This window comes from Podarcis raffonei, chromosome 10 (genome assembly GCF_027172205.1).
Source record: "Podarcis raffonei isolate rPodRaf1 chromosome 10, rPodRaf1.pri, whole genome shotgun sequence".
In the NCBI taxonomy this organism is placed as follows: Eukaryota; Metazoa; Chordata; class Lepidosauria; order Squamata; family Lacertidae; genus Podarcis; species Podarcis raffonei.
This window is the reverse complement of record NC_070611.1, coordinates 58839586-58863677: the sequence shown is the minus strand read 5'-3', so window position 1 is coordinate 58863677 and position 24092 is coordinate 58839586. Positions and strand designations below refer to the sequence as shown.

The following is a 24092-nucleotide window of genomic DNA, read 5'->3' as shown; positions in this document are numbered from 1 at the left end:
AGCCTGCTAAAACTCTCTGGACTGAAATTCTAAACATCCTATTAACTTGTGGAAATCACTGGTGAAAGTGTTATGGCATTCAAAATGAGGTCTTAATTATAGTGCAGGTGAAAACGCGTTACCAACCAGCCATATATTGGTGGTTTTCTAGTATTGCCCCTTGTGGAAGAAGGCACTGAGTGAGGCATTTGTAACATTTCTTCAGAGCCCCAAGCAACCATAGTTTGGGTGCCACTGGATGCCTTGCCACATTTGCCAGAAATCACTAGCCAGCCTTTTCTGCAAAGGCACACAAAAGTGAATGGTATTGCCACGCAGTGTGGGTTGGTCTTAAATTGTCATGTGGAAGCTATGAATTTGATGGTCCTTCTCCATAAAGATGCAATACTGTGCAAATATACTTGTCATATCATAGGTCCCATTTACTCTGGTAGGTCTTACTTTGCTGGGCTGGGCAAGGGTGACTTGTAAACATCCATATGCACATAACATTCAGCAACCCCTGCTCCCTTATTTACCTTTTTTTTTTTGCCTGCATACAACTTCCACCTGTAGTATGCAGCTAGTATCGGGTCCTGAAATATTTTTGCCCTAAGCTCCTGCACCAGATGTATACAAGGCAGCACTTTGGTATTAATACTTTAATGGAAATTAATGAAAATTGACAGGAGATTAGCCCAACTTTCAGTAGTACAGAGAGAAAACAGTTTTGATATCTCCCAGTTTAGCAAGACTCCACATCCTCATTCCTTCACCCAGTCAGCATTTCCCAGTAGAATATGTTGGTTGGCTAATGGACAGATTTTTGATGAGGAAGTGATGAGGAAACATTAAAGGGAAGGGGAACCTTTTCCTCCAGCCAAATACTAATCAATTAGAGAATAATTCTCGTAACGATTGCCAAATTGCATTAAGTTTCTCCTGATTTATCTCTCCTGTAGAACATGATTCATTGTTTAATGGGCAGATCTAAAAGATATTCAACCCAGTCTTCCAATTATAGGCATAGAATATGATTTCCAGAACTGTAAAATAATGTGCTTTGCTACAAGCAATGCTGTAAACAATCCAGAGTTCAGCAGAAACCTACTACCTCACAGGGATGCATCTCAAAATAAGGTGATTAAATCAGCGTTGTAGCTTAATTAATTCCACAAATCTTTTCCACAGGAGCTTAAGTAACAGAGCATTTTCAAATCACATAGGACAGACTTGCTTGTGAACATTTCTGGCATTTATCATTATTCATATTTTTCCTGTATTAAACAGATTTATATGATATCAACCCAAGGTCTCTCTGTGCTCAGTTGTCAAGGCAGCAGATTTATGTTTGTTTATTTTTTAAAAAAAGAGGGGCATTAAGCAGGCCTTTGAGTTTAGTTGCCTTGATGCAGACCTCACTCCCTAATTCAGCATTTAAGTCAATGCAATACAAATAGAGGATTCAGTTAGCTATCAAAGACTATCAAGGTGTATGTGGACTATATGGAGAGTCTAGGCAGGAAGCCAGAGCAGAGGTCACTTTTAAGAGGGCATACAAATGTATACAGTTCATCATTCATCCCAATTATCAATATCCTTGCTACTCAAACTTTGGCATCTAATGATCTCCCAGTATGCCACCTTGCATCTGCAGGCAGCCAGTTAGCAAAACTGCCAATTACTTAGACATTTTGTGTTGCCGAGGCAGTCTAGAGGATTGAAATTCAGCTGTATGTTTGACAAATTCATCAGTGTTAAACCCAGCAGAATATAAAGTGAGCCTGAGAATGTAGGTCAGTGGAAAATCCAGTGCCTGCATGGAATGTGCAGCACAGGCAGGAGATGTGCAGCTTATTCCTTTATCATAAGTTCAAAGAAGGCGTAGGGTTTCTGTACCTTTAATGGTTTATATAAAGGTAAAGGTAAAGGTACCCCTGCCCATACGGGCCAGTCGTGACCGACTCTGGGGTTGCGTGCTCATCTCGCTTAAGAGGCCGGGAGCCAGCGCTGTCCGCAGACACTTCCGGGTCACGTGGCCAGCGTGACAAAGCTGCTCTGGCGAGCCTGCATCAGTGCAGCGCACGGAAACGCCATTACCTTCCCGCTATAAAGCGGTACCTATTTATCTACTTGCACTTAAGGGTGCTTTCGAACTGCTAGGTGGGCAGGAGCTGGGACCGAACGACGGGAGCTCACCCCGCCACGGGGATTCGAACCGCCGACCATACGATCGGCAAGTCCTAGGCACTGAGGTTTTACCCACAGTGCCACCCGCGTCCCTAATGGTTTATATAGAAGGGGTTTATATTCGGCAGTCTAGCTTATCTCATCCTTGAATGACAACAAAGCATAACAGCCAAAAAATCCCAGAAATGTACTTTTGAATCCATATGCAATATCCAGTCACTTCTGGGAAAGACTGATGAATGTTGTATCTGGGTCTTTGTTTAATATCAGTGAAACATTAATTTTTTTAACAGTAGAAAGTTGCTCATATTGCCTTAGGCTGGGGGGGTAGGACTTTTTGTCAGCCCGAGGGCCACATTCCCTCTCTGGCCTAGTCTCTGGAGGCCACATGCCAATGTTGGGTGTGGCCACTCTAGATAAATGACACATATGCGTATACAGCATACACTGCACTCACATTCTACATATACATACATACAGCATACTGAATACGACACGCACACTGACGTAACCAGAAGTAAAATCCAGAAGCTTAATTGGAGTTAGAAATCTAGAATCTTGGAATTTGGTCGAGTTGGAATCCTTGGATTGGCTCAGGACTGTTGCAAGTTTGCCTCAGGTGAACAGGTGTTTTGCGCATTTTTATTTTATTTTTTGCTTTTACACCAGAAGATTGTGGATTAGTGTGATTTTGTGATGTAAAGCCTTGTGGGGGGGGTTTATTAAGGTATAAATGAATGTGTGTCTGAGGTGACTGAGGTCATGCCATCGTGATATTTAGGTACTGAAATCTAATATACTGTCTCTCTATTTTTTCTTCATCCCCAGATTAATTATTACAATGCCGTTCTCATTAACGAAAAGGATGATAAAGATAATTATGTGGAGCTTGGTGATGAATTCATTCTGGAACCAAATGAGCACTTCAATAACCTGCTGGTGAACACAACATTAAGTGACATACAGCTTCCAACTAATGTTTACAACAAAGGTAGAGTATTTCTGTGTTTATTCTACTGGTAAGGCAGCAATAGAGCCAGAGATGAACTATTAAAATTTAGCTGGCAACTCTAGGAAGAGACAAAAAGATTGACCTTAGACTTGCATGTTAGGTATGTTTTGTGGGAGGAAAATATGAATCCTTGTGACCCACGTATGTGGGTGAGTAATAAAATAACCAACTGGGTGCCTGGATTCAAAAACGGAAGGAATGAAGGCGGGTAGGAGGGCAGACCTTTAACAGGCTCTTCCCCTTCCCTGAGCAAAAACTGCTTGAAGGGGTGATTTGGATACAGGAAGGGAATTGTTAAGCATCCCCAATCATTGTGTTGTTTTACTGTTCAAGTTATTTAGCATGAACACACATACACCTGAACTTGGCAAAAAAAACAAAAATAAAATTGATTAAGAATGGGGAGATCAATTATAGTTCTCTCAGAGTAACCTGCAGTTTGTCCCTAGTTAGCTGAGTTTCATCAGTACCATCTCTTTGGTTAGATTTTGTCCGGAACCTGGGCAAGGAAAGACCTACAGCTAAGCCCGAGGAAAACAGGTGCCACTCATTGAAAATATTGGAACAGTTAGTTTAATGTTAGATGTACTTAGAATAAGGCATCTTGATACATTGATATTTGTTAGGCTTTTAGTCCTCAAGAAAGAAGAGGGAAGTTTGGCTAGATATTGTTGGTGGAGGACGCTGGTGCATCTGTATCCTCTATAGGTTTGTTTGTTTTTATTCCTTCTCATTCTTTCTTCCCCTTTCTTACTATTGTTCCCTTATTCCCTCTTTTTGTCACAGACCCTGATATTTTGAATGGGGTTTATATGTCTGAAGCACTGAATGCTGTTTTTGTGGACAATTTTGAAAGAGATCCAACTCTCACTTGGCAATACTTTGGCAGCTCTACAGGATTCTTCAGACTCTATCCAGGTAAAAATCTTCATGCCTATCTGGCCTTTTCTTAGAAAGGTTTCAGGCTTAACTGCACATGGATTGAATGAAGCTTTACCCCCATGAAAATAAAAGATGTGAGCTCACAGCCCCAGATTTGGATTGCAACCACAATAAGGAGCAAGGGCTAAAGCCTTCCTACCCTCCACACCAGGTTCTGATCTTGCTGAAAGACTGTGTACTTGCAATAGGGATTTGGAGGGTGTTCAGTTCAGTTTGCATTTAAAGGCGTTCACATTTTCCGAAACAATACATGAACCCTTCCATTACAGCCAAGTAATATGTACAAAAATGTATGTATTAGGGGAAAGTATGCATTAAAATGCATGTATTAGGGAAAATAACATATTTTAAAATGTTATATTTTGGGAAATCACTCTGTAAAATTGTGTGTATTAGGCAAAATTGCAGAGAAATGTGGGATTCATAAACATATGGAAATGTGAAGTACTAAGCGTAAGATTGGGAAAATGAGAAACTGGGAGAAACAAAAACTGAAACATTTGCCCATACCTAGCATGCCATTTCTGAAAGAAAATGTGTGCCCTCCAGGGGCAGACCATAACATATAGTTTGGCCCTTAATTATTCAAAGAAAAGGAGTACACTAAACCAAAATCAGTTCAGAGATGCTACAATACACCAGCCTGTGGGAATGTTCAGGGAGGCAGGAGAGGATATCTTGTTTAATAATATCATTCCCAACTTGCATTAGGAAGTCCCTTTACTTAGCAGAGTGCATCCCCCTTTTTAATACACAGTGGTTTGCTTGTTGCAAGCTCGTTTGAGTCCCTCTTAAAAAGAACAGACACGACAGTCTTATTAAAGTCAATATAAAAGTAGTTTACTCACAATCATTCAGTTCACAGTTGGATCCCTGAAGGCAAACTATATACAGTGGTACCTTGGTTTACAACCATAATCCGTTCCGGAGGTCTGTTTGTAAACCAAAACAGGTTGTAACCCAAGGAGCACTTTTGCCCATGGGGCTTCCCAAAAAAATTTGTTCGTAATAAAAAAAAGGGTTGTAATCCAAAAAAAGGTTGCAAACTGGGACATGCACTTCCAGATTTGACACGTTTGTAATCCAAAACGTATGCAAACTAAGACGTATGCAAACCAAGGTTTGCATGTGGAACTATCCCATAAGGGAGTTAGTTCCTAAGTGATTGCAGACACATGTGGAACTATCCCATAAGGGAGTTAGTTCCTAAGTGATTGCAGACAGGCCGTCACCTCTGCTAACACATGGAAAAGCAAAAATGGAGAAGAGCAAAAGGAAGGAGCTGTGCTCCCTTGCCCAGATTAGGCCTCTCTCACACACATATGGCCTCAAGTCACATGCAGAGGAAATTTGTCACAGCTCAGGAGGAAACAGGAAGTTAGACTCCTGGCTGGTACAAAGCATCCACTAGCATGTTCACTCTAGGAATGTTGTACTTGACTGCTATGTGTCTCACATCCCACATAGCCAATTTTAAGCATCCTTAGGGTGTGATCCCCTATGCATATTGACTTGGAAGTTGGTCCCACCAAACTTGGAAAACACTCATAAAATGTAGATATTACATCTAAATCAGGGGTTCCCGAACTGTGTTCTTTGGACCACTGGTGATGTGCAAGTTTTGTTTAGGTGGTCTGAAAAATTCAATTACAACATCTAGCACAGCCTTTTACAACTGCTACAACAGGCACAAAAGTCATCAACTGGTCTACCAACACCACCCACAATATTCATGTTGTCCATGGGAGAAACCTATAAACTAGTCAAAATGAATGGGACAAAATAAATTGTCTTGTTTGTGCCCATTCCCTGCAGTTCAGGCAGGGTGAGTACACAGTAATAATGATGAATTTAATTAAATTAGGAGCCTGCCCATGACTGATGACCCTCTGTCTCATACATTTGTGTCAATGAGGCTTATTCCAAAGTAAATATGCACAGGATTGCAGCCTCAGAGTACAGTATTGGTTTGCTTTGCAGTTATGATCTCTGCACAATTGATAGAGAGTTCAAGGTTTTTGGATTGTGTTTTGCTTCACTGTGTAGAGAAATCCCAGAAAAAGCAACGGTTATAATATTGTAATGCTGGGAAAGGGCCTAGTTAAGGTTCTGATGCTTACGTAATAGGGCTGCTTGTATTCCTGTGTGTGCCAGATCCACAGCAAAATTGTTTTGATGTCTCTACAGGAATAAAATGGACACCAGATGAAAATGGGGTCCTCTCCTTCGACTGCCGAAATCGAGGCTGGTGAGAGATTTTGAAAAGATTTCATACTCCTGTGTTTGATTTGGAGGGACCCAAAGTTTATTCTTCCTTCCAACTTTTGCTTCCCTCTGAGATTTGTTCTAGATACTATCAGTGGCACTTTCTCTATTCAGTTTTAGCTTCTCCTTCATGTCACTGTCTCCAAAGGGAATGCTAAAATTGCTCCCTAACAGTCAAGGCAAGTGTTTATGTATACACATATGAAGATTTGCCTCTCCCTATATCATCTACCTGTGACTATTCCCTCTATTACGCCATTGAGTGGGGTACATCATGTGGTGATTACATAGAGCAAGGCTTTTCAGTAGTGGCACCCTCCCTGTGGAACACCCTTTCTTTAGAAGTGTGGTTGGCACAGTGTTAGAAACTGAGATACGAAAGCTAGGAGCTAAATGGCACCTTACACCTAGGTTATGGGTGCAACAATGGAATGTCTAGGCACGCTTTTTTATAACAAGAATACAAAGCTGAATGAACAAACTGCAGCTAAAATAGTATGTTCATTTTTCACATGGTCTCGTCCTTCCCCTGCCCACCCCCTAATATTCTTAGTATTCTTCCCTTTTTAGGGAAGTTTTTAATGACTGATGTTTTAATGTATTTTTAACCTTCTGTTGGAAGCCACCCAGAGTGGCTGGGGAAACCCAGCCAGATGGGTGGGGTAGAAATAAATTATTATCATCATCATCATCATCATCATCATCATCATCATCATCATCATAAAAGGGTCTCTTCTCCAGTCTTCAGAGAATGGCTGGAAATGGGGAGGCAGAAAAAGGTCCTCCTTTCCTTCCACTTAGCAGTTTTAATCTGAAATCTTAGGTGCAGTACTGCGCCCAGAGTTCAGAAACTACTTGCGCTAACGAAATTCCCTGTCGCAAAATGCACCTAGAACAATAGGAGTTTTGAACACCGGGTTGCATTGTCACTTTCACCATTTTGGCACCAAGTTAAGAGCTGCCTGTTTGCTCAGGCATTTTTGTGGTTTAGGTGTGAAGTTGATCCTGCTCTGGGTTTTTCACTGCTCCTTTTTTATTGGAAGGGGTCTTATGGTTTTATTATAGTGCATTATGTGATTTTATGTGTTGTATTCCACACGGATATCATTACAGGTGAAGGGTGGTTTATAAATGTTTTTTAAAAACCAATACTTTAAAAATGCGATCGATCAAAAGAACAAGAGGCCCAAGCAGTCTAGCATCCTCTCTTCCACAATGGTTAAAAACATTCCCAACCAAATGTCTTCCAGATGTGTTGGAGTGTGATTGTCATCAGCACTAGCGAGCACAGCCATGCTGATGAAGGGTGATGGACGTTAGTCCAAAATATCCATAGAGTGCCAGATTGGGGAATGTGAGGTTAAGCAGATGCTACTGGAAAGCTCACAAGCAGAGCTTGAAAGCAATAGCTGTTGCTTCCTAGTAACTGGCATACTGTCTGTGTAATGAGTGGCTGCTGACAGACCTACCCTGCATAAATTTGCCTAATCCTCCTTTAAAAACAGCTAAACTGGTGGCTGTCACCCCTTCTTGTTGCAGCGATGTCCATAAATTAAAGATGTGGGTTGTGAAGAAATATGTTCTTTCATTTATTCTGAATTTAGCACAAGTTCTTATATTATGAGGGAGGGAGGAAAAGTTATGTCTGTCACTTCCTCCGCACCTTGCATAATCCTATCCTTCTTGGTCATTTCTCTAAATTAAGAAGCCCCAAATGCTTTAATCTGTTCTTTTAAAATTGTTGTTGGGTTTGTTAGAATCTATGCACCACCTTTCCTAAGGCAGGGTGTTATTACTGTTGTTGTTTGGTTGTTGTTACTTGCCCTTCAGCAGGTCCCAGGCCGACTACAACAATCGAAAAGTTCTGTATTAAAAACAGTTAAAACAAATTACAGTGACAGAAATATGATGGGTCCTGAAGACACACACTGCAGGTGTATTTGGAGGATGCATCCTTAGATCACCACGCTAAATCATAGAATCATAGAGTTGGAAGAGACCACAAGGGCCATCGAGTCCAACCCCCTGCCAAGCAGGAAACACCATCAGAGCACTCCTGACATATGGTTGTCAAGCCTCTGCTTAAAGACCTCCAAAGAAGGAGACTCCACCACACTCCTTGGCAGCAAATTCCACTGTCAAACAGCTCTTACTGTCAGGAAGTTCTTCCTAATGTTTAGGTGGAATCTTCTTTCTTGTAGTTTGGATCCATTGCTCCATGTCTGCTTCTCTGGAGCAGCAGAAAACAACCTTTCTCCCTCCTCTATGTGACATCCTTTTATATATTTGAACATAGCTATCATATCACCCCTTAACCTCCTCTTCTCCAGGCTAAACATGCCCAGCTCCCTTAGCCGTTCCTCATAAGGCATCGTTTCCAGGCCTTTGACCATTTTGGTTGCCCTCCTCTGGACACGTTCCAGTTTGTCAGTGTCCTTCTTGAACTGTGGTGCCCAGAACTGGACACAGTACTCCAGGTGAGGTCTAACCAGAGCAGAATACAGTGGCACTATTACTTCCCTTGATCTAGATGCTATACTCCTATTGATGCAGCCCAGAATTGCATCAAATAATAATCATAAATGCTCTAGTTATCTCCCGCTTGGACTACTGCAATGCGCTCTACGTGGGGTGACCCTGAAACTACAACTAATTCAGAATGTGGCAGCTAGACTGGTGACTAGGGGCGGCCGCCGAGACCACATAACACCGGTCTTGAAAGACCTACATTGGCTCCCCGTACGTTTCTGAGCACAATTCAAAGTGTTGGTGTTGACCTTTAAAGCCCTAAACAGCCTCGGCCCAGTTTACCTAAAGGAGTGTCTCCACCCCCATTCTTCTTCCCGGATGCTGAGGTCCAGCGCCGAGGGCCTTCTGGTGGTTCCCTCACTATGAGAAGTGAAGCTACAGGGAACCAGGCAGAGGGCCTTCTCAGTAGTGGCGCCCGCCCTGTGGAATGCCCTCCCATCAGATGTCAAAGAGATAAACAACTACCTGACATTTAGAAGACATCTGAAGGCAGCGCTGTTCAGGGAAGTTTTTAATGTGTGACATTTTCATATATTTTTAATCTTTGTTGGAAGCCGCCCAGAGTTGCTGGGGAAACCCAGCCAGATGGGCGGGGTACAAATAATAAATTGTTATTATTATTAATAATAGGAAAGGAATCAATACATTCTTCTGATTCTACCATACATTCAGATCACTTCTTCTGGCTTGGATCATGTGTTCTCTGATATGGTCCAGGAACCTCCCACTAGTGCTACTCTTGCACACTTACTTGATATTTACTGCTTCCCTTTCTTGTTCCTCTCAAGGTACATCCAGGCTGCTACATCACCCAAAGATATTGTCATTGTGGTGGACATCAGTGGGAGCATGAAGGGTTTGCTCCTGTCTATTGCCAAACACACCATTGTCACAATTTTGGACACGCTGGGAGAGAATGACTTTGTTAATATTATTGCCGTGAGTACAAACTCCTTCCTCATTTGTAAACACCCTCTCCCTTGGAGGCAATGGAACTAGATTTTAGTTTGAGAAAGAGCTCTGGGTTGGCATTGGATGAGCAGATCAATCTATTTCTGGCCCATGTCCCTTTTGCTGCTATTTGCCTGCGTTTGCCTGTTCCATCCTGCTTCTGCACTACTCTCCAGACTTTTAAGATGCACAAAACTTCATGTTTAAATCCATATTTCTACATGTATTTTCTCTCAAAATATATATTTATAAATCTCTTTTTTTATTGAAACTGGCATTTCTAAATGCTTTTTTTTTTTTTGAACCAGTATCTATTTCAGACTGTTAAGAAAGGGTAAAAACCACTTGATAAGTAAGACCGCAATACTGCCCCCTACTTACCTGGCAGTAAGTTTAATTGAATTCAGGAGGACTTGCTTTTGAGTAAACATGGTTAGGGTTACACATTATCCCAGGAGGTGTGGATCAGGTTAGTTCCTTTAGGAATTCACAAAGATCAAAACATCTAGCTCCCAGCCATTTCAATTTGTGTTCCCAACCGCCATTCACTGATTGGTTAGAAGAGGCTAGAGAAATTGCCCCATGACCTTTCTCTCTGTTAGATATGAAGCAGGACCTGCTCCGTCCAACCTGTGGACCACTCATGTCTGTGGTATACTCTAGGGAAGGCTATACCTGGATACTTTCACTTTCTTACAAAAATATAATCACATGAAATTTTAAGATTGCCCTTATGCTTCATGAAAGGGACTTTCTTGATTGCTTTGCTTGCTCCCCCCCCCTTTTTTTGCAAAGAATGCTATGCCCAGATATGTCCCTAGTTTCAACAAATTTTTTTCAAGTCTTGCTTTTGTTGCAAGACAGAAATTGTTTAGAAGTATTTACTTAAAGTCATCTTTAGTCTCAGTTATCAGTACCAGAAACTGAAGACAGCTGTTAAAAATAGTCCTTGCTGCGATCAGATTAAGACTTTGAACTTGCTCGGGCAGAGTATTTATTCTCAAGAGCAGTTTTCATAGGATTAAAAGACAACAGAAGAATCACATTCTCCGCTGTCCAAAAATAACTGACTAAATGGCTAACTGGTCATTTGGGTGAGCTCAGGGGTGGAGAGAGAGAGAGAGAGACAGACCTGGAATGGGAGAGGAAAGGATACCCACAATTGTGTCTGAAGGCCAGCCACACTCACCAGTTCATCTCTCTGCTCCCCGCTACCATGCCCCTGAGTAGTTTCTGGCCTCTCACTGTAATTTAGCCTGTAACTAAACCACCCACTGACAGGGCATCAGTCTTATTTAGAATGAGCTTTCAATTTCTTGGCTCTCATCCAGTCCATTAGCAAGGGAAGACAACATGTATACATCCCCCCGCCCGCAAATTTGTACCATTTTGCAAGCGAATTTCTCTAATATAATGCATCTCCTATGTCATTTTTCCACAAATGTATGCATACTTTCTCCTCACATTAATGTTTTGTCCCCATTATATGGTTTGAAACCTGCATGACAAAATTTGGAGAAATGTGAATTTGGAAGAATAACTGTTTCAGTTCACATATTATTTCAGAAAGTACAAACTAGGCAGCTTTGCATTACAATGTGAGCCAAAGTCAATTTCTCCCTATCCCCAACCAGGGCTGACTGTCTCTCCTTTTAGCTGCAGCAGTAAAAGGAGTCCCTTCTAAACACCACCACCTAGGGTTACTGCAGGACAGCTGAGGTATCTAGGGTGTCAAAGGCTGCAAACATAATCCCGATTTGCGGACTTTGTCAGGGAGTTAACACTGCCACTTGATCAGGTGCTCTGGCAAAATGCACCCACTCTGTGTACAGGGAAAAGCAAAGTGCCATGTCTTTAGAATGTAGCTGAAAGCCTGTGGGTTTTTATACCAGCTGGAGCATGTATTTAAACCCTTTGGGTAGTCAACCTCAGATTGATGGTCACGGCTGATGCAATCCTTTGCCTACTTTTATTTTATTCTTTTTTGCTGAGGAAAAACACAAGAGAGGCTACAAATCTCTGTCCTTAAGTAAGCCACTTTGCAGAAATATCCTTATTTGTTACATAAGTAGCTTGCTTTGAGACAAAGCTATCTGCAGCAAATCGTCCCTGTGTCCACCCTGGGAAACTGACATGCCCTCTCTTCAGTTTAGACGTGTGTGGTTATTACAATATTGTGTTTGCCCTGTTCATAATATCTATTTTCATTGTAAGCTGTTATTAATGAAGGGTGAGGTATTTAAATTTTAGTACAGTGATACGCTTCAGGTTACAGACTCTGCTAACCCAGAAATATTGCTTCAGGTTAAGAACTTTGCTTCAGGATGAGAACAGAAATTGGGCTCCGGTGGCGCAGCAGCAACAGGAGGCCCCATTAGCTAAAGTGGTGCTTCAGGTTAAGAACAGTTTCAGGTTAAGTACAGACCTCCGGAACAAATTAAGTACTTAACCCGAGGTACCACTGTACTAAATACTGCCTAGAACACATATGCTGTCTTTATCATTTACTGTATATCTATATATCTCTATAAAGTATCAGGCATAGGTAAACTCAGCCCTCCAGATGTTTTGGGACTACAGCTCCCATAATCCCTAGCTAACAGGACCAGTTGTCAGGGATGATGGGAATTGTAGGCTCAAAACATCTGGAGAACCGAGTTTGCCTATGCCTGCTCTATATCTATCTATGTTGTATGTTGCTTTTCATAGGAAACAAGATCCCAGTGGGCCATAGTAAATTGCACATGAAGTGGCAATTCGAGTCTCTCATTTGGCACTTTAAGGACTTAACACAGGGGTCTGCAACCTTTAAGACAAAAAGAGCCACTTGGACCCGTTTCCAAAGAAAAAAAACCTGGGAGCCGCAAAACCATTGTGACATTTAAAGCATGTGCGCCGCTGCCAGCGGGCGGGAAGGTGACGTCGGGACGGTGCGTGACTAACGCACGCATCGCCCCCATGCGACGTCACAGCCAGTACAGTGCCCGCCACAGTGGGGAGTGTTGGGGCGCACAATGCGCCTCCTCCCCTCGCTAGTATCCGCCCCAGAGCCGTGGCAAAGGTGTAAAAGAGCCACATGTGGCTCCGGAGCCGCAGGTTGCAGACCCCTGACTTAACACATGTTATTATGGCAGAAGCTTTTGTGATGAACTGAGTTCAAGTGCCATAATGGCTTGTGCAGTAATTAAATGCCTTGGCCTTTAAAGCAGGTGTGGGAGTTGCTGTCTAATAAGCAGTGAACAAAGGGAAACACTGAAGAAAATCAAGAAAGAGGGCAGGAAATGTTGCCTGAATAATTCTGGCACCATATGGGCAGCATCTTATTTTTACAGTCTCCAGAGGGATAGCCATAGTACTCTGTTGTTGCAGCAAAACCAGCAGAGTTTTGTGTCACTTTAAAGCCGTGGTGCAGAACCTTTGGCCCTTCAGATGTTGCTGTACTACAACTCCCATCAGGCCTAGCAAGCGTTGCCTGCCAAAGCTTTGCTGGACTTGGCTCAGTCTTGTGAGGGTGGGGGATGGAGTATGAGCAAACCAAGAACTTAAAAATTCAGGTAAGGATTTTACTTGTGGAATGCAACAGGCTATCCACTTCTTCAATTACACATATTGCTGGCATTTTAGTGAGGGAATGTCTAGTGTGAATCTATGCCTTGATTTGTTTCCAAAGAGCATGGGGAGGTATTTTGTGGAATCTTGCATTTTAAAATGTATGCTTTCAAAAGCCGTGATGGTTGTTCTTTATACATAACAATATCTCCTGAAACCTTTGTAACTCTCTAAGGAAGATTCCTTTTCTTCTAGTCACTCTGCCCCCCTCCTTTTTGCCTTTACAGTACAATGATTATGTTCATTATGTTGAATCCTGTTTCAAGGGGATCCTGGTTCAAGCAGACAGAGATAACAGAGAGGTAAGTACTGGATTTCTAGGGACATATTTAGGCGCATTATTGAGTGTGAACTGGTGTGTATGTGTGTAATAATTTTAAATTTTCTACTTTATAAACCGCTTAGAGACTGTTTTAAATATTAAGCAGTATATAAATTTAATAATAATAAATAATGATTGTGCATTATTCTTTATCTCAACCTGGTGGCAAAATCCAGATGTTTTGAACTGCAATAGGCATGGAAAAGAAATTCAATTCAGTACACATTTAAAGCTGAATTTATCAAATTTGCAGTGTCTGAAACAATATGAGAATCGAAACATAGCTATCCTTCATAATTCGCACTGAATTTTGCTATGCAGTTCTCAAACCAAACAATGTTTACAAAAATGCATATATGAGGGGAATTTGTTGCTCAAAATGAACATATTTGTGAAAATAACACACACATATACACCATATACGTGTTAGGATTATATCTTTTGCAAAAATGTATGCATTAGTTGAAACTGCACACTAAAATGTGTCTATTAGGAGAAATTAACACTAAAATGTTGAAGAATTTTCATAAGAATTTTAAAGTATGGAATTCACAAATTGCTGCAGAAACACAGAGAACTGTATTTAAGATTGGAAGCATGAGAAACTACAAGAACCAAATTAGGCAGATTTTTCCATCCCAAGACTACAGTTCCCATCAGCCCCATCTAGTATGGCCTATGATCAGGGTGGTTGGGAGTTGTAGTCCAACAATATTTGGAGGGCACCAGGTTGAAGAAGACTAAACTGTCTAATGCTATGAGAATACCTTTCTTGCTTCTTTGCTTAGCACTTCAAGCAGCTGGTGGATGAGTTGCAAGCAAAAGGAGTTGGGACAGTGAATAAAGCCTTGACAGAATCCTTCAGAATCCTGAGGGAGGTAAGAAATGTTGTGGGGATAAAGGTCCCCCCCCCCCATGCTGCCTTCATTCCATGTCCTGCAGCACTGTGGCAATTATGGCAATGCACTGGAGGAGAAGGAAGTTCTCCAGATAACAGTGACAAAAACCCTCTGTGACAGCACCAAAAGCTGCTGATGGGCATGTTGGCTAAAATTACAGCAAGAGAATATGATGTCAACATATTTGGACAGTGTTATTTTAGGAACGTAGGCACACACACACACATTTATTAAGTGTTTGACTCCAGACTGCAATGAAATTGTGATGTTGTTATGACAAAGAAGGATAGTAGAATTGTAGACCTGGAATGGATCCTGAGGATCTTCTAGTCCAGGGGTCAGCAAATTTTTCAGCAGGGGGCCGGTCTACTGTCCCTCAGACCTTGTGGGAGGCCAGACTATATGTTGTCATGATTATGACGGACATTTTTGGCAAAAACCCTTATTTGGACCAACCCCAACATTGCACAAATGTGATTTTTTGGGGGGAGGGGGTGTTCCCTCATACACCCACGCTGCTTTCTTTGCGTTTTACGCGTTGACAGTTATTATTTATCTAGTAAGGTGGGATGTGGGCTGGGGGGTTGAGGTAAGCGCGCCATTCCTGCCAGCCCTGGAGAGTGTGTGCGCATGCGTGGGTGAAGAGAAAAGCTGTTGGCAACGCTAAGTCAGGCTGGCGCCACTCAAGCAAAAACGTTCTTTTCCCTGCGTGAGGGAAGACGAGGTAGAGGCAGCTGTTTTCCTTTCCATGGCTCACACCCTGTAGCTAACAAGCGGCCTCCCCAGCAGAGTGCACAATTGTTTCGGAGTGCAGCCGCCCAGGCACTCCCCACTTCCTCTGGCAGGCGTCGCTCCTGAGGCGCCTCTGAGCCTCTGCCGCCGCAACTGCCCTTCCTGAGGTAAGTTGCTGGCAGCTCCATGGTGGAAATCTGAACTGTGGGTCCTTTTCCCTCTCCCCCCCGAAGAAAAGATTGCTGCGTGTGCGTAACGGATAGAGATGGGGCTTGTCTCGAGCAGCCGCCTGGCTCACTTTTGACCCCCAAGCCTGGCTGAGTCACAAAAACCATCGCGCACACGCTATGCTGGCTGCCTGAATTCCTAGACCATCTGCGGGCCGGATCTAGAAGGCGATTGGGCCTGATCTAGCCCACGGGCCTTAGTTTGCCAACCCATGTTCTAGTCCAACCCCCTGCAATACAGGAATCTCAGCTAAAGCATCCATGACAGATGACCATCCAACCTCTACATAAAAAAACCTCCAGTGAAGGGGAGTCCACACCTTCTGAGGAAGTCTGTTCCACTGTTGGGTTATAGCTGTGGTCTGTAGTATTAGAAAGTAAATCATGAGATTGTTAGCTCCCATGAGAACAGGTGACCCCAATCTGTTTCCTTGGCGATGATGCCATTGAGTTAGGTGTTGCATTTAATCAGAACTTTGTCCTTCATATTTCAGCATCATGCCAATTATTCAATGGTTTGAGAGTACAGAATGACTGATTGAGTCTGCTTTTCAAATGACAGAAGAGGTGGAAAGGGTTAGACTGGAGACATTTTAAGGAACGAGAATGAGATGCAATTGCTCTGCTTTGCACCAGAATAATAGGATTCATCCAAACCATCATATGTGTAACCCTACCAAGTGGTGCTTCAGCTAGAAATAGATATGCCATGATGATTAAATCTCATTAGTGCCAAGCAGCATAGTTGTACTACTGAGAAACTGTATCAGGGAATGGACAAAAAACAGTCCAATGTTGATAATGATGGTGGTGCTAGTGAGCTGAAAATCCACTAAAAGCCACAATTTATTCAAATTTAGGGTAGGTGAAATTTGGGGAGCTCCTAGATTTCCATAGGCACAAAATAATTGTGTTTCACTTTAAACTGAACCCTCCACCACCACCCAATAGAAGCACAACTTTGAGAAAAGGCATGTGGATTATGCACAGCACAACAAATTAGTAACAATATGATACTCTGGACCAGCGTTTCATTCAAGCGAGGGTTTACCAATGCTGCATCCCAGGATTTATTGTCCATACCGGAGCAAATGCCTGCTTCATATGAAATAACCACAAAGTGTGCCTCAGGGCATGTGCAAAGTGTGTTCCTCTCACCACAAGAAGGTTGGTTAAAAGGTTTTTAAGACAAATGCCTGGCTTCTCATAAAACTTAAATAACAGCATTTCTTATTTTAGAAATTAAGATCTAGATCCCTTGGAAATGCATTCTGAATAATGAGGATTCTTACTAAGGTTCTGCTTCTGAGCAGACTCTTGCTGTAATTGATCAGAGTTTCCCCTAGGTCGTAATTAAGGGCTTTTAAATAAGGCCATAATTTAAATGATGTGGGAGGGCTATAGCTCTTGCAAAAGGTCACATGCTCAATCCCTGGCATCTCCAGGTAGGGCTGGGGAGACGCTGTCATTTGCTGTCAGTAAACGATACTGTGTTAGATGGACCCGTATTCCTAACCCTGAACCTTTCAAGTAAACTCATTTAATCCCCATTTGTACCAGTCAGATAATTATTATCACTATTGTTTCCATTCTGTTTCCAGTTCAGAAATGCTGGTCAAGGAGGTCTTTGTAACCAAGCCATCATGCTGATCACTGATGGAGCTATGGAAGATTACGAATATGTCTTTGAAAAGTTCAACTGGCCCGATCGTAAGGTTTGTTTCCTAAGTGCTGAATGTTAAAGAGTAAAGAGGACAGATTGGTGTGGAATGAATCAGGAGCTGCTAACCAGGTACTGAGTAGCACATGGTGTTAACCAGCAATGCAATTCTATACATGTAGGCCCCACTGAATTTGATGGGAGTTACTCCTGGGTAAGTGATAATAAATCAAGGGTGGGGAAGCTTTTTCATCCTGAGGGCTGCATTTTTCTGGGCAACCTTCCAAGAGCCACATGCCAATGATGGGTGGCGCTAGAGGCAAAAATGGGTGGAGCACCAAATGTAAATTTTACCTTAGTGCAGGGAGCTAGTTTCTATACACATCCACACACTGTTCCGTATTCTCCATCCAGGCAGTCAAGAGTTCAAGGACACATTCCAGCCAGGTGAAAGTGCTCAGGGTGTAAAGTAGGACCAGTGAGGGGTATGGCATGAGAAGAGTTCTAAGAACCTGGCAAAAGGCGCTTTCCCAGAGCCTGAGGTTTCAGACCCCTGTAGTAAACAATAGTAACAATATTATTACAACTACTGCTTATAAAAATTAGAGTAGTAAAGTAGGAAGTGCTCAGTGTCTATGAACAGTATCCAAGTAACATGTCCAATAATAATAATAATAATAATAATAATAATAATAATAATAATAATAATAAATTTTATTTATATCCCGCCCTCCCCAGCCGAAGCTGGGCTCAGGGCGGCTAACAACAATCAAAATAGTCCAACATTCTAAAAACATTCATTATAAAATTAATTAAAATCAAATTAAAATCAAATTAATGGCAACCATCAAGCAAAATTCTGTGCAGATTGCCAGAGGAGGGGGTCAGGCTGCGCCCTGACCAAAGGCCTGATGGAACAGCTCTGTCTTGCAGGCCCTGCGGAAAGATGTCAGGTCCCGCAGGGCCCTAGTCTCTTGTGACAGAGTGTTCCACCAGATTGGAGCCGCGGCCGAGAAAGCCCTGGCTCTAGTTGAGGCCAGCCTAACCTCTCTGTGGCCTGGGATCTTTAGGATGTTTTTATTTGCAGACCGTAAATTTCTCTGTGGGACATACCAGGAGAGGCGGTCCCGTAGGTACGAGGGTCCTAGGCCGTATAGGGCTTTAAAGGTTAAAACCAGCACCTTAAACCTGATCCTGTACTCCACCGGGAGCCAGTGCAGCTGGTATAGTACCGGATGAATATGATCTCGCAGCAAAGACCCCATAAGGAGTCTCGCCGTGGCATTCTGCACCCGCTGGAGTTTCTGGGTCAGTCTCAAGGGCAGCCCCACGTAGAGCGAGTTACAATAATCCAGTCTGGAGGTGACCGTCGCGTGGATCACAGTGGCTAGGTCAGGGTGAGAGAGATAAGGAGCCAACTGCTTAGCTTGGCAGAGATGAAAAAATGCCGCCTTTGTTATAGCTGTAATCTGCGCCTCCATAGAGAGGGAGGTATCGAAGATTACACCCAAACTCTTAACGGACGATGCTGGCACTAATTGCACCCCCGCAAGAGATGGGAGTTGCCCCCTCAATCCCATATCGCTCCGTCCCAGCCAGAGGACCTCTGTCTTCGAAGGATTTAACTTCAACCGGCTCCCATGTAACCATCCAGCCACAGCTTCCAGACATCTGGTCAGTGTATCTGGGGCCGAGTCAGGATGGCCGTCCATCAACAGATAGAGTTGGGTGTCATCGGCATACTGATGGCAACCCAGCCCAAAACTCTGGACAAGCTGGGCGAGGGGGCGCATAAAGATGTTAAAAAGCATCGGGGAGAGAATCGCACCCTGAGGCACTCCACACACCAAGGAGTGGCGCGATGACAATTCCCCCCCAAGCGCCACCCTCTGTCCCCGACCAGAGAGAAACGAGCGCAGCCATTGAAGGACTGTGCCCTGGATCCCCACGTTGGCAAGGCGGTGGTCCAGGAGTTCGTGATCGACCATGTCGAAGGCTGCTGACAGGTCTAGAAGAATCAGCAGCCCCAATCTGCCTCGATCCAGCTGCCTGCGGAGATCATCTGTTAGGGCGACCAGAGCCGTCTCGGTCCCATGACCAGCGCAGAAGCCAGACTGGAATGGATCGAGAGCCGATGTTTCATCCAGAAACCTACCAAGCTGTTCAGCAACCGCTCTCTCAATCACCTTACCCAGGAATGGAAGATTCGAAACCGGGCGGTAATTGGATAGATCTAAAGGATCTAATGATGTTTTCTTTAAGAGCGGACGCACCACTGCCTCCTTCAGTTCCCCTGGGAATATCCCGGTGCCAAGGGACAAATTGATGATATCACCCAGGGGGGCCCGCACCTCGTCTGGACACGCTCTAATCAGCCAAGACGGGCACGGGTCAAGAGGACAGGTGGTGGGCTTTCCAGCTTGGAGGAGTCTGTCCACATCGGCTGGGGATATCCAGTCAAAGTGGTCCAATACTGGACCCGAGGACAGTCGAGGGGCCTCCAGTTCCTTTATTGTATCCAAATTGGCAGGGAGGTCATGGCGGAGCAACAGCCATCAGCTCAAGGATTTCTGCTGGTGCAGAGGAACTTCCTTGCCCTCTTCTCCACCGACTCTTCCTCCCTAAACCTGTTCCAGAGCGTCACAAGATTATTATATTTTTGGGGGGGGGTGCGCCGGAGTAGATTAGAGTGGAGTTCCATTGTGTAAGTGGAAATCTTTGCACTGGCAAGATGTGTTAATTTGATAACATCCTATAACTGGGGGGAAATTCATTACTTTAACATTTCAAAATAGTCTGAGCATTGGGTTTGTTCAGGGGTCAGCAAACTTTTTCAGCAGGGGGCCGGTCCACTGTCCCTCAGACCTTGTAGAGGGCCAGACTATATTTTGAAAAAAAATATGAACAAATTCCTATGCCCCACAAATAATCCAGAGATGCATTTTAAATAAAAGCACACATTCTACTCATGTAAAAACACCAGGCAGGCCCCACAAATAACTCAGAGATGCATTTTAAATAAAAGCACACATTCTACGCATGTAAAAACACGCTGATTCCCGAACTATCCACAGGCCAGATTTAGAAGGCAATTGGGCCGGATCTGGCCCCTGGCCCTTAGTGTGCCTACCCATGGGTTTGTCACTTGTGACATCACTTACAACTGTTTTCCAAATAGCAAACTCTAGTATGTGGGTATAATAGCATTTCACAGCAAGGCTGCATTATTGTTTGGTGGGAAAATATGATACTCCTTCAACTGATGTATTTGTTGGTAGAAGGATGTTAAGATCTCCCATAAGTACTGTTTACCTTTGCTTTTTACCCTTGATCTTTCCAAAATAGGTCTAAAATGATATTTTTACTAGCAGGAACTCTTTTTCACATACTTTTACCAAGAGAACTCTATTGCATAATGTCAGTATACAAAACGTACAATACTGCATATCTTTCCCATTCCACTTTACAGCTGTGAGATCTAGAAAAGGTATTTCTACTGAATGTCAGACAAATAGGCTATTTTACATTTAATTCCAACGTCTGCATTTTTGTTTCACAGGTACGGGTTTTTACATATCTTATCGGGAGGGAAGTCAGCTTTGCACAGAATGTGAAATGGATAGCATGTAACAACAAAGGTAAATAACATCCTTTGCTGCAAGTCATTTATCATAAGCAAACTGCAGCCATCCATTCTTAGACCTTGGCCTTTGTATAACCTACAAGCCTAGTTTGAGTCTGAAGAGCTCCAAAGCTGCTGCAGTAGACAGAATGGATTCCGAGATATGTCTACTACTTAGCCTGTGTTGCCAAGTGCCTTAGAATTGTGAGAAGGATTGAGTCAAATATAAAGGGGGGCTGGGATTTTTTGCTTCTTAAATTGTACTCAACTTAGATACTGTATAGAGTTTGGCTAGGATATATGGGATGAAGGACCTTAGGAGGCATGGGGTAAAGCAAGAATGGAGAACCTGTGACCCTCCAGATTATGTTGGATTTGAACTTTTATCAACCTGAGCCAGCATGGTCCAAGATCAGGGGTGCTGGGAATTGTAAGTCCAACAACAGCTGGAGGATCACAAATTCCCCATCACTAGGATTAAGAACGATAGAGGAAAGAACATGAAGGGGCATCTTCAGATTGGTAACTTTTGATGCAATCAAACAAGAAGTTGTACCTATTTCAATTTCTTTTAAAAATGCATGTCCTACCCTTCATTGGATTTTCTGCAATGTTCTCCAGCTTGTGCTAGACTTCAGTGCACACAAGCAAATAGGATTTTGCCATGTTTATATGTAGTAAAACCTGTTTTGGAGTCTGAAGCAACCACTCCAAACTCCAATCAGTAGAATACAGATTCAGAAATGGAATTCAAGGAAGCTAACTGTCTTACTGGGGGCGGGAATACTTATCATTTGTGTTAGGGTACTACACACAGATATCAACTTTGGCTGATGTCCAGGAAAATGTAATGGAATACTTGCATGTACTCAGTCGACCAATGGTTATCAACCACGATCATGACATCATATGGACTGAAGCCTACATGGACAGTGCGGTAAGTGTTTTGAGAAAAGCTTCAAGCTGGTAAGCTTTAAGGTGGGTGAGAGACAAAGGTCTCTTAGAGTTGTTTTCTGAATTATTATTATTATTTATTAAATTTATATACCACCCTTCATCCAACAGGGCAGTTTACAACATAAAATACATATATAAGTTGGAAGTAGTTAGTAGCAGCAGCTGATTATTATCATTACTGCCTTTTGAAAAGATTCTATAGATGTCATTTAGCTGCTTTTTGCTTCTATGTGATATCCTTGAAATTCCATGGTGATCCAGGCATAGCATGACTTACATCAGGAATGGAGAACTGAATCTGGTGAATGGGTCAGATCCCAATGTCCCTCACCCTGCATGGGCCAGGTTTGACAAGTGAGCAGAGCTGTACATCTGCCGATCAACTGATAACACAATTTTTTGCCTGCTCAGTTCATTCATTGCAAGCCTTGATTATCAGATTGGGGCTTGCAAAGCACTGTGCATGGTGTTTTGTAGGCACTGCTGACCAGTGGTGGCTGCAAACCCCCTTTTGGCTCAGAAAGGATCCAGTAGTCTGCTATAATTAATCTTTTAACACATATTTACCTGCCCCACAACTGACATCATATGACATCAGGTGGAGGGTGGCTAGGCATGACTTGGTCAAGGGCCAGGCTTCACAGGCCATATGGGGCTAATTAAGTCTGTGGGCTGGAGGTCCCGCACCCTTGACTTAAGTGGTATTTCTGTCCTCTGTGAACTCTGCAGAGACACTTTATAAAAGATTATCAACAGGAAAAGAGATTAGCTTTTCAGCTCAGGAAATGGGTCACTCAGCCTCCAGCCCAGTGGGGCTTCAGTGCTGTAGTCTGTTATCTGTCACACAGAGGAGCTGACATACATTAAGGTGTCAAGTATTGTCCTTAATGACTTAGTCCAAGATCCAAAGCAAGACTAAGTTTGAGGAGTAGAGGAACAACACATAGAAACAGAGATTCGTTTTTTGCTTTGCTGCAAGTTTCTGCTACCAAAGAGACAATCTGGCCCTGTAATTGAATAGTACCTTGTCTCTTTGGCAGTGGGGACTTCTGTGACCAAAAAGTAGAGTTCCCACTCAAATTTTGCACAAAAAGAAATTCAGGATGCATTTAGATGTTTCTCCTCAGGAGTGAGGCCCTTGAGCTGTAAAGGATTCCCCATCACTGATATATTTCTGCTGCTTGGTCATAAGTATATGCCTACTGATGCAAAGTGTGTGCCGTAACACTTTAGTGTGAACCCCACTAATAGATCAGAGTTGACGTTCTTCTTGGTGGCCGCTAGAAAACAAAAAAGGATGATGTGGCCATGTTTATGTGCTTTGTACATGTTGCCTCAATTCCCATATAAGGCATCTGCTTACGACATCCTTGGGCAGTTGCCAGATCCCCAGTGCCACACTAGGCCCCAGTATAGATCCTCTACTTTTTCCTCCCCAGCCCACTGCTCAGAGCTGTACCACCTTGCTCATGTATTACAATCCCATGGAGTAGTGCTATAGTGGAAGCATTGTGGGGAATGAAGGGCTAAAGTAGATGTGATATTAAATGCATTTAGCATGCTAGCTTTCAGAAAATAACATATCTTCTTGGAACAGGGTGATATCTGTCAGGATCACAGCAGCTGGGAATGGAACACTTAACCCCTTCTTCCCCTGCTGCAGTTAGAATCACTCCTCTGAAGGCAATTCCCCCCCCCCCAGTGCGAAAAGCAAGGGAGGAAAGGGTGAAACTCCTCCTTCCTGCCCACTGTGATCCTGATAATTATCTGACCCCTCAGTAGCAGATTCTTGAATTAAATACTTAAAATGCACATTAAATACAAAAATGCATGTACCACCAGGTCTAGATTGGCCCAGAAATGATGACTAAAGACAGGGATCTGACACTAGTTGGAGCACATCTTCATGTGCTGCTGCTGTCCACACATGCCCACAATTGCCAGATGGGCCCACCGCTGGAGGAGGGGAGGAGGCCAACTAGAGGGCACAGGGTCCCTGTCAAACCCAGAGCTGTCACTAAAAAGGTGCATAGCTATTTATTCTCTAATCTGAGATTGGACATGAAGTTTTAGTGGTAGTTTGTTTTGCCAAACCTACTGTATGCTGCAAGTTGTCAGCTGTGCAACTTGCATTGTTTTTTATCAGTCTTTGCTTTGGACTGTTTCAGAATCGTTTTGCTCCTGGGTTATTAGTTT

The 24092-nt window shown here is 43.1% G+C and overlaps 1 protein-coding gene across 3 annotated transcripts in view; it reads left to right on the top strand.

Moving 5' to 3' along the window:
• CACNA2D4 (calcium voltage-gated channel auxiliary subunit alpha2delta 4) overlaps positions 1–24092 on the top strand; it is a 164864-nt gene that overhangs the window by 17399 nt on the left and 123373 nt on the right. For all 3 annotated transcript variants that reach the window (XM_053406533.1, XM_053406532.1, XM_053406531.1), the window contains exons 5-13: positions 2998–3160; positions 3968–4099; positions 6311–6371; positions 9706–9856; positions 13705–13779; positions 14588–14677; positions 17259–17372; positions 20877–20955; positions 21743–21876. In XM_053406533.1, coding sequence (XP_053262508.1) covers positions 2998–3160; positions 3968–4099; positions 6311–6371; positions 9706–9856; positions 13705–13779; positions 14588–14677; positions 17259–17372; positions 20877–20955; positions 21743–21876 — 999 coding nt within the window. The remainder of the gene's footprint in view (positions 1–2997; positions 3161–3967; positions 4100–6310; positions 6372–9705; positions 9857–13704; positions 13780–14587; positions 14678–17258; positions 17373–20876; positions 20956–21742; positions 21877–24092) is intronic.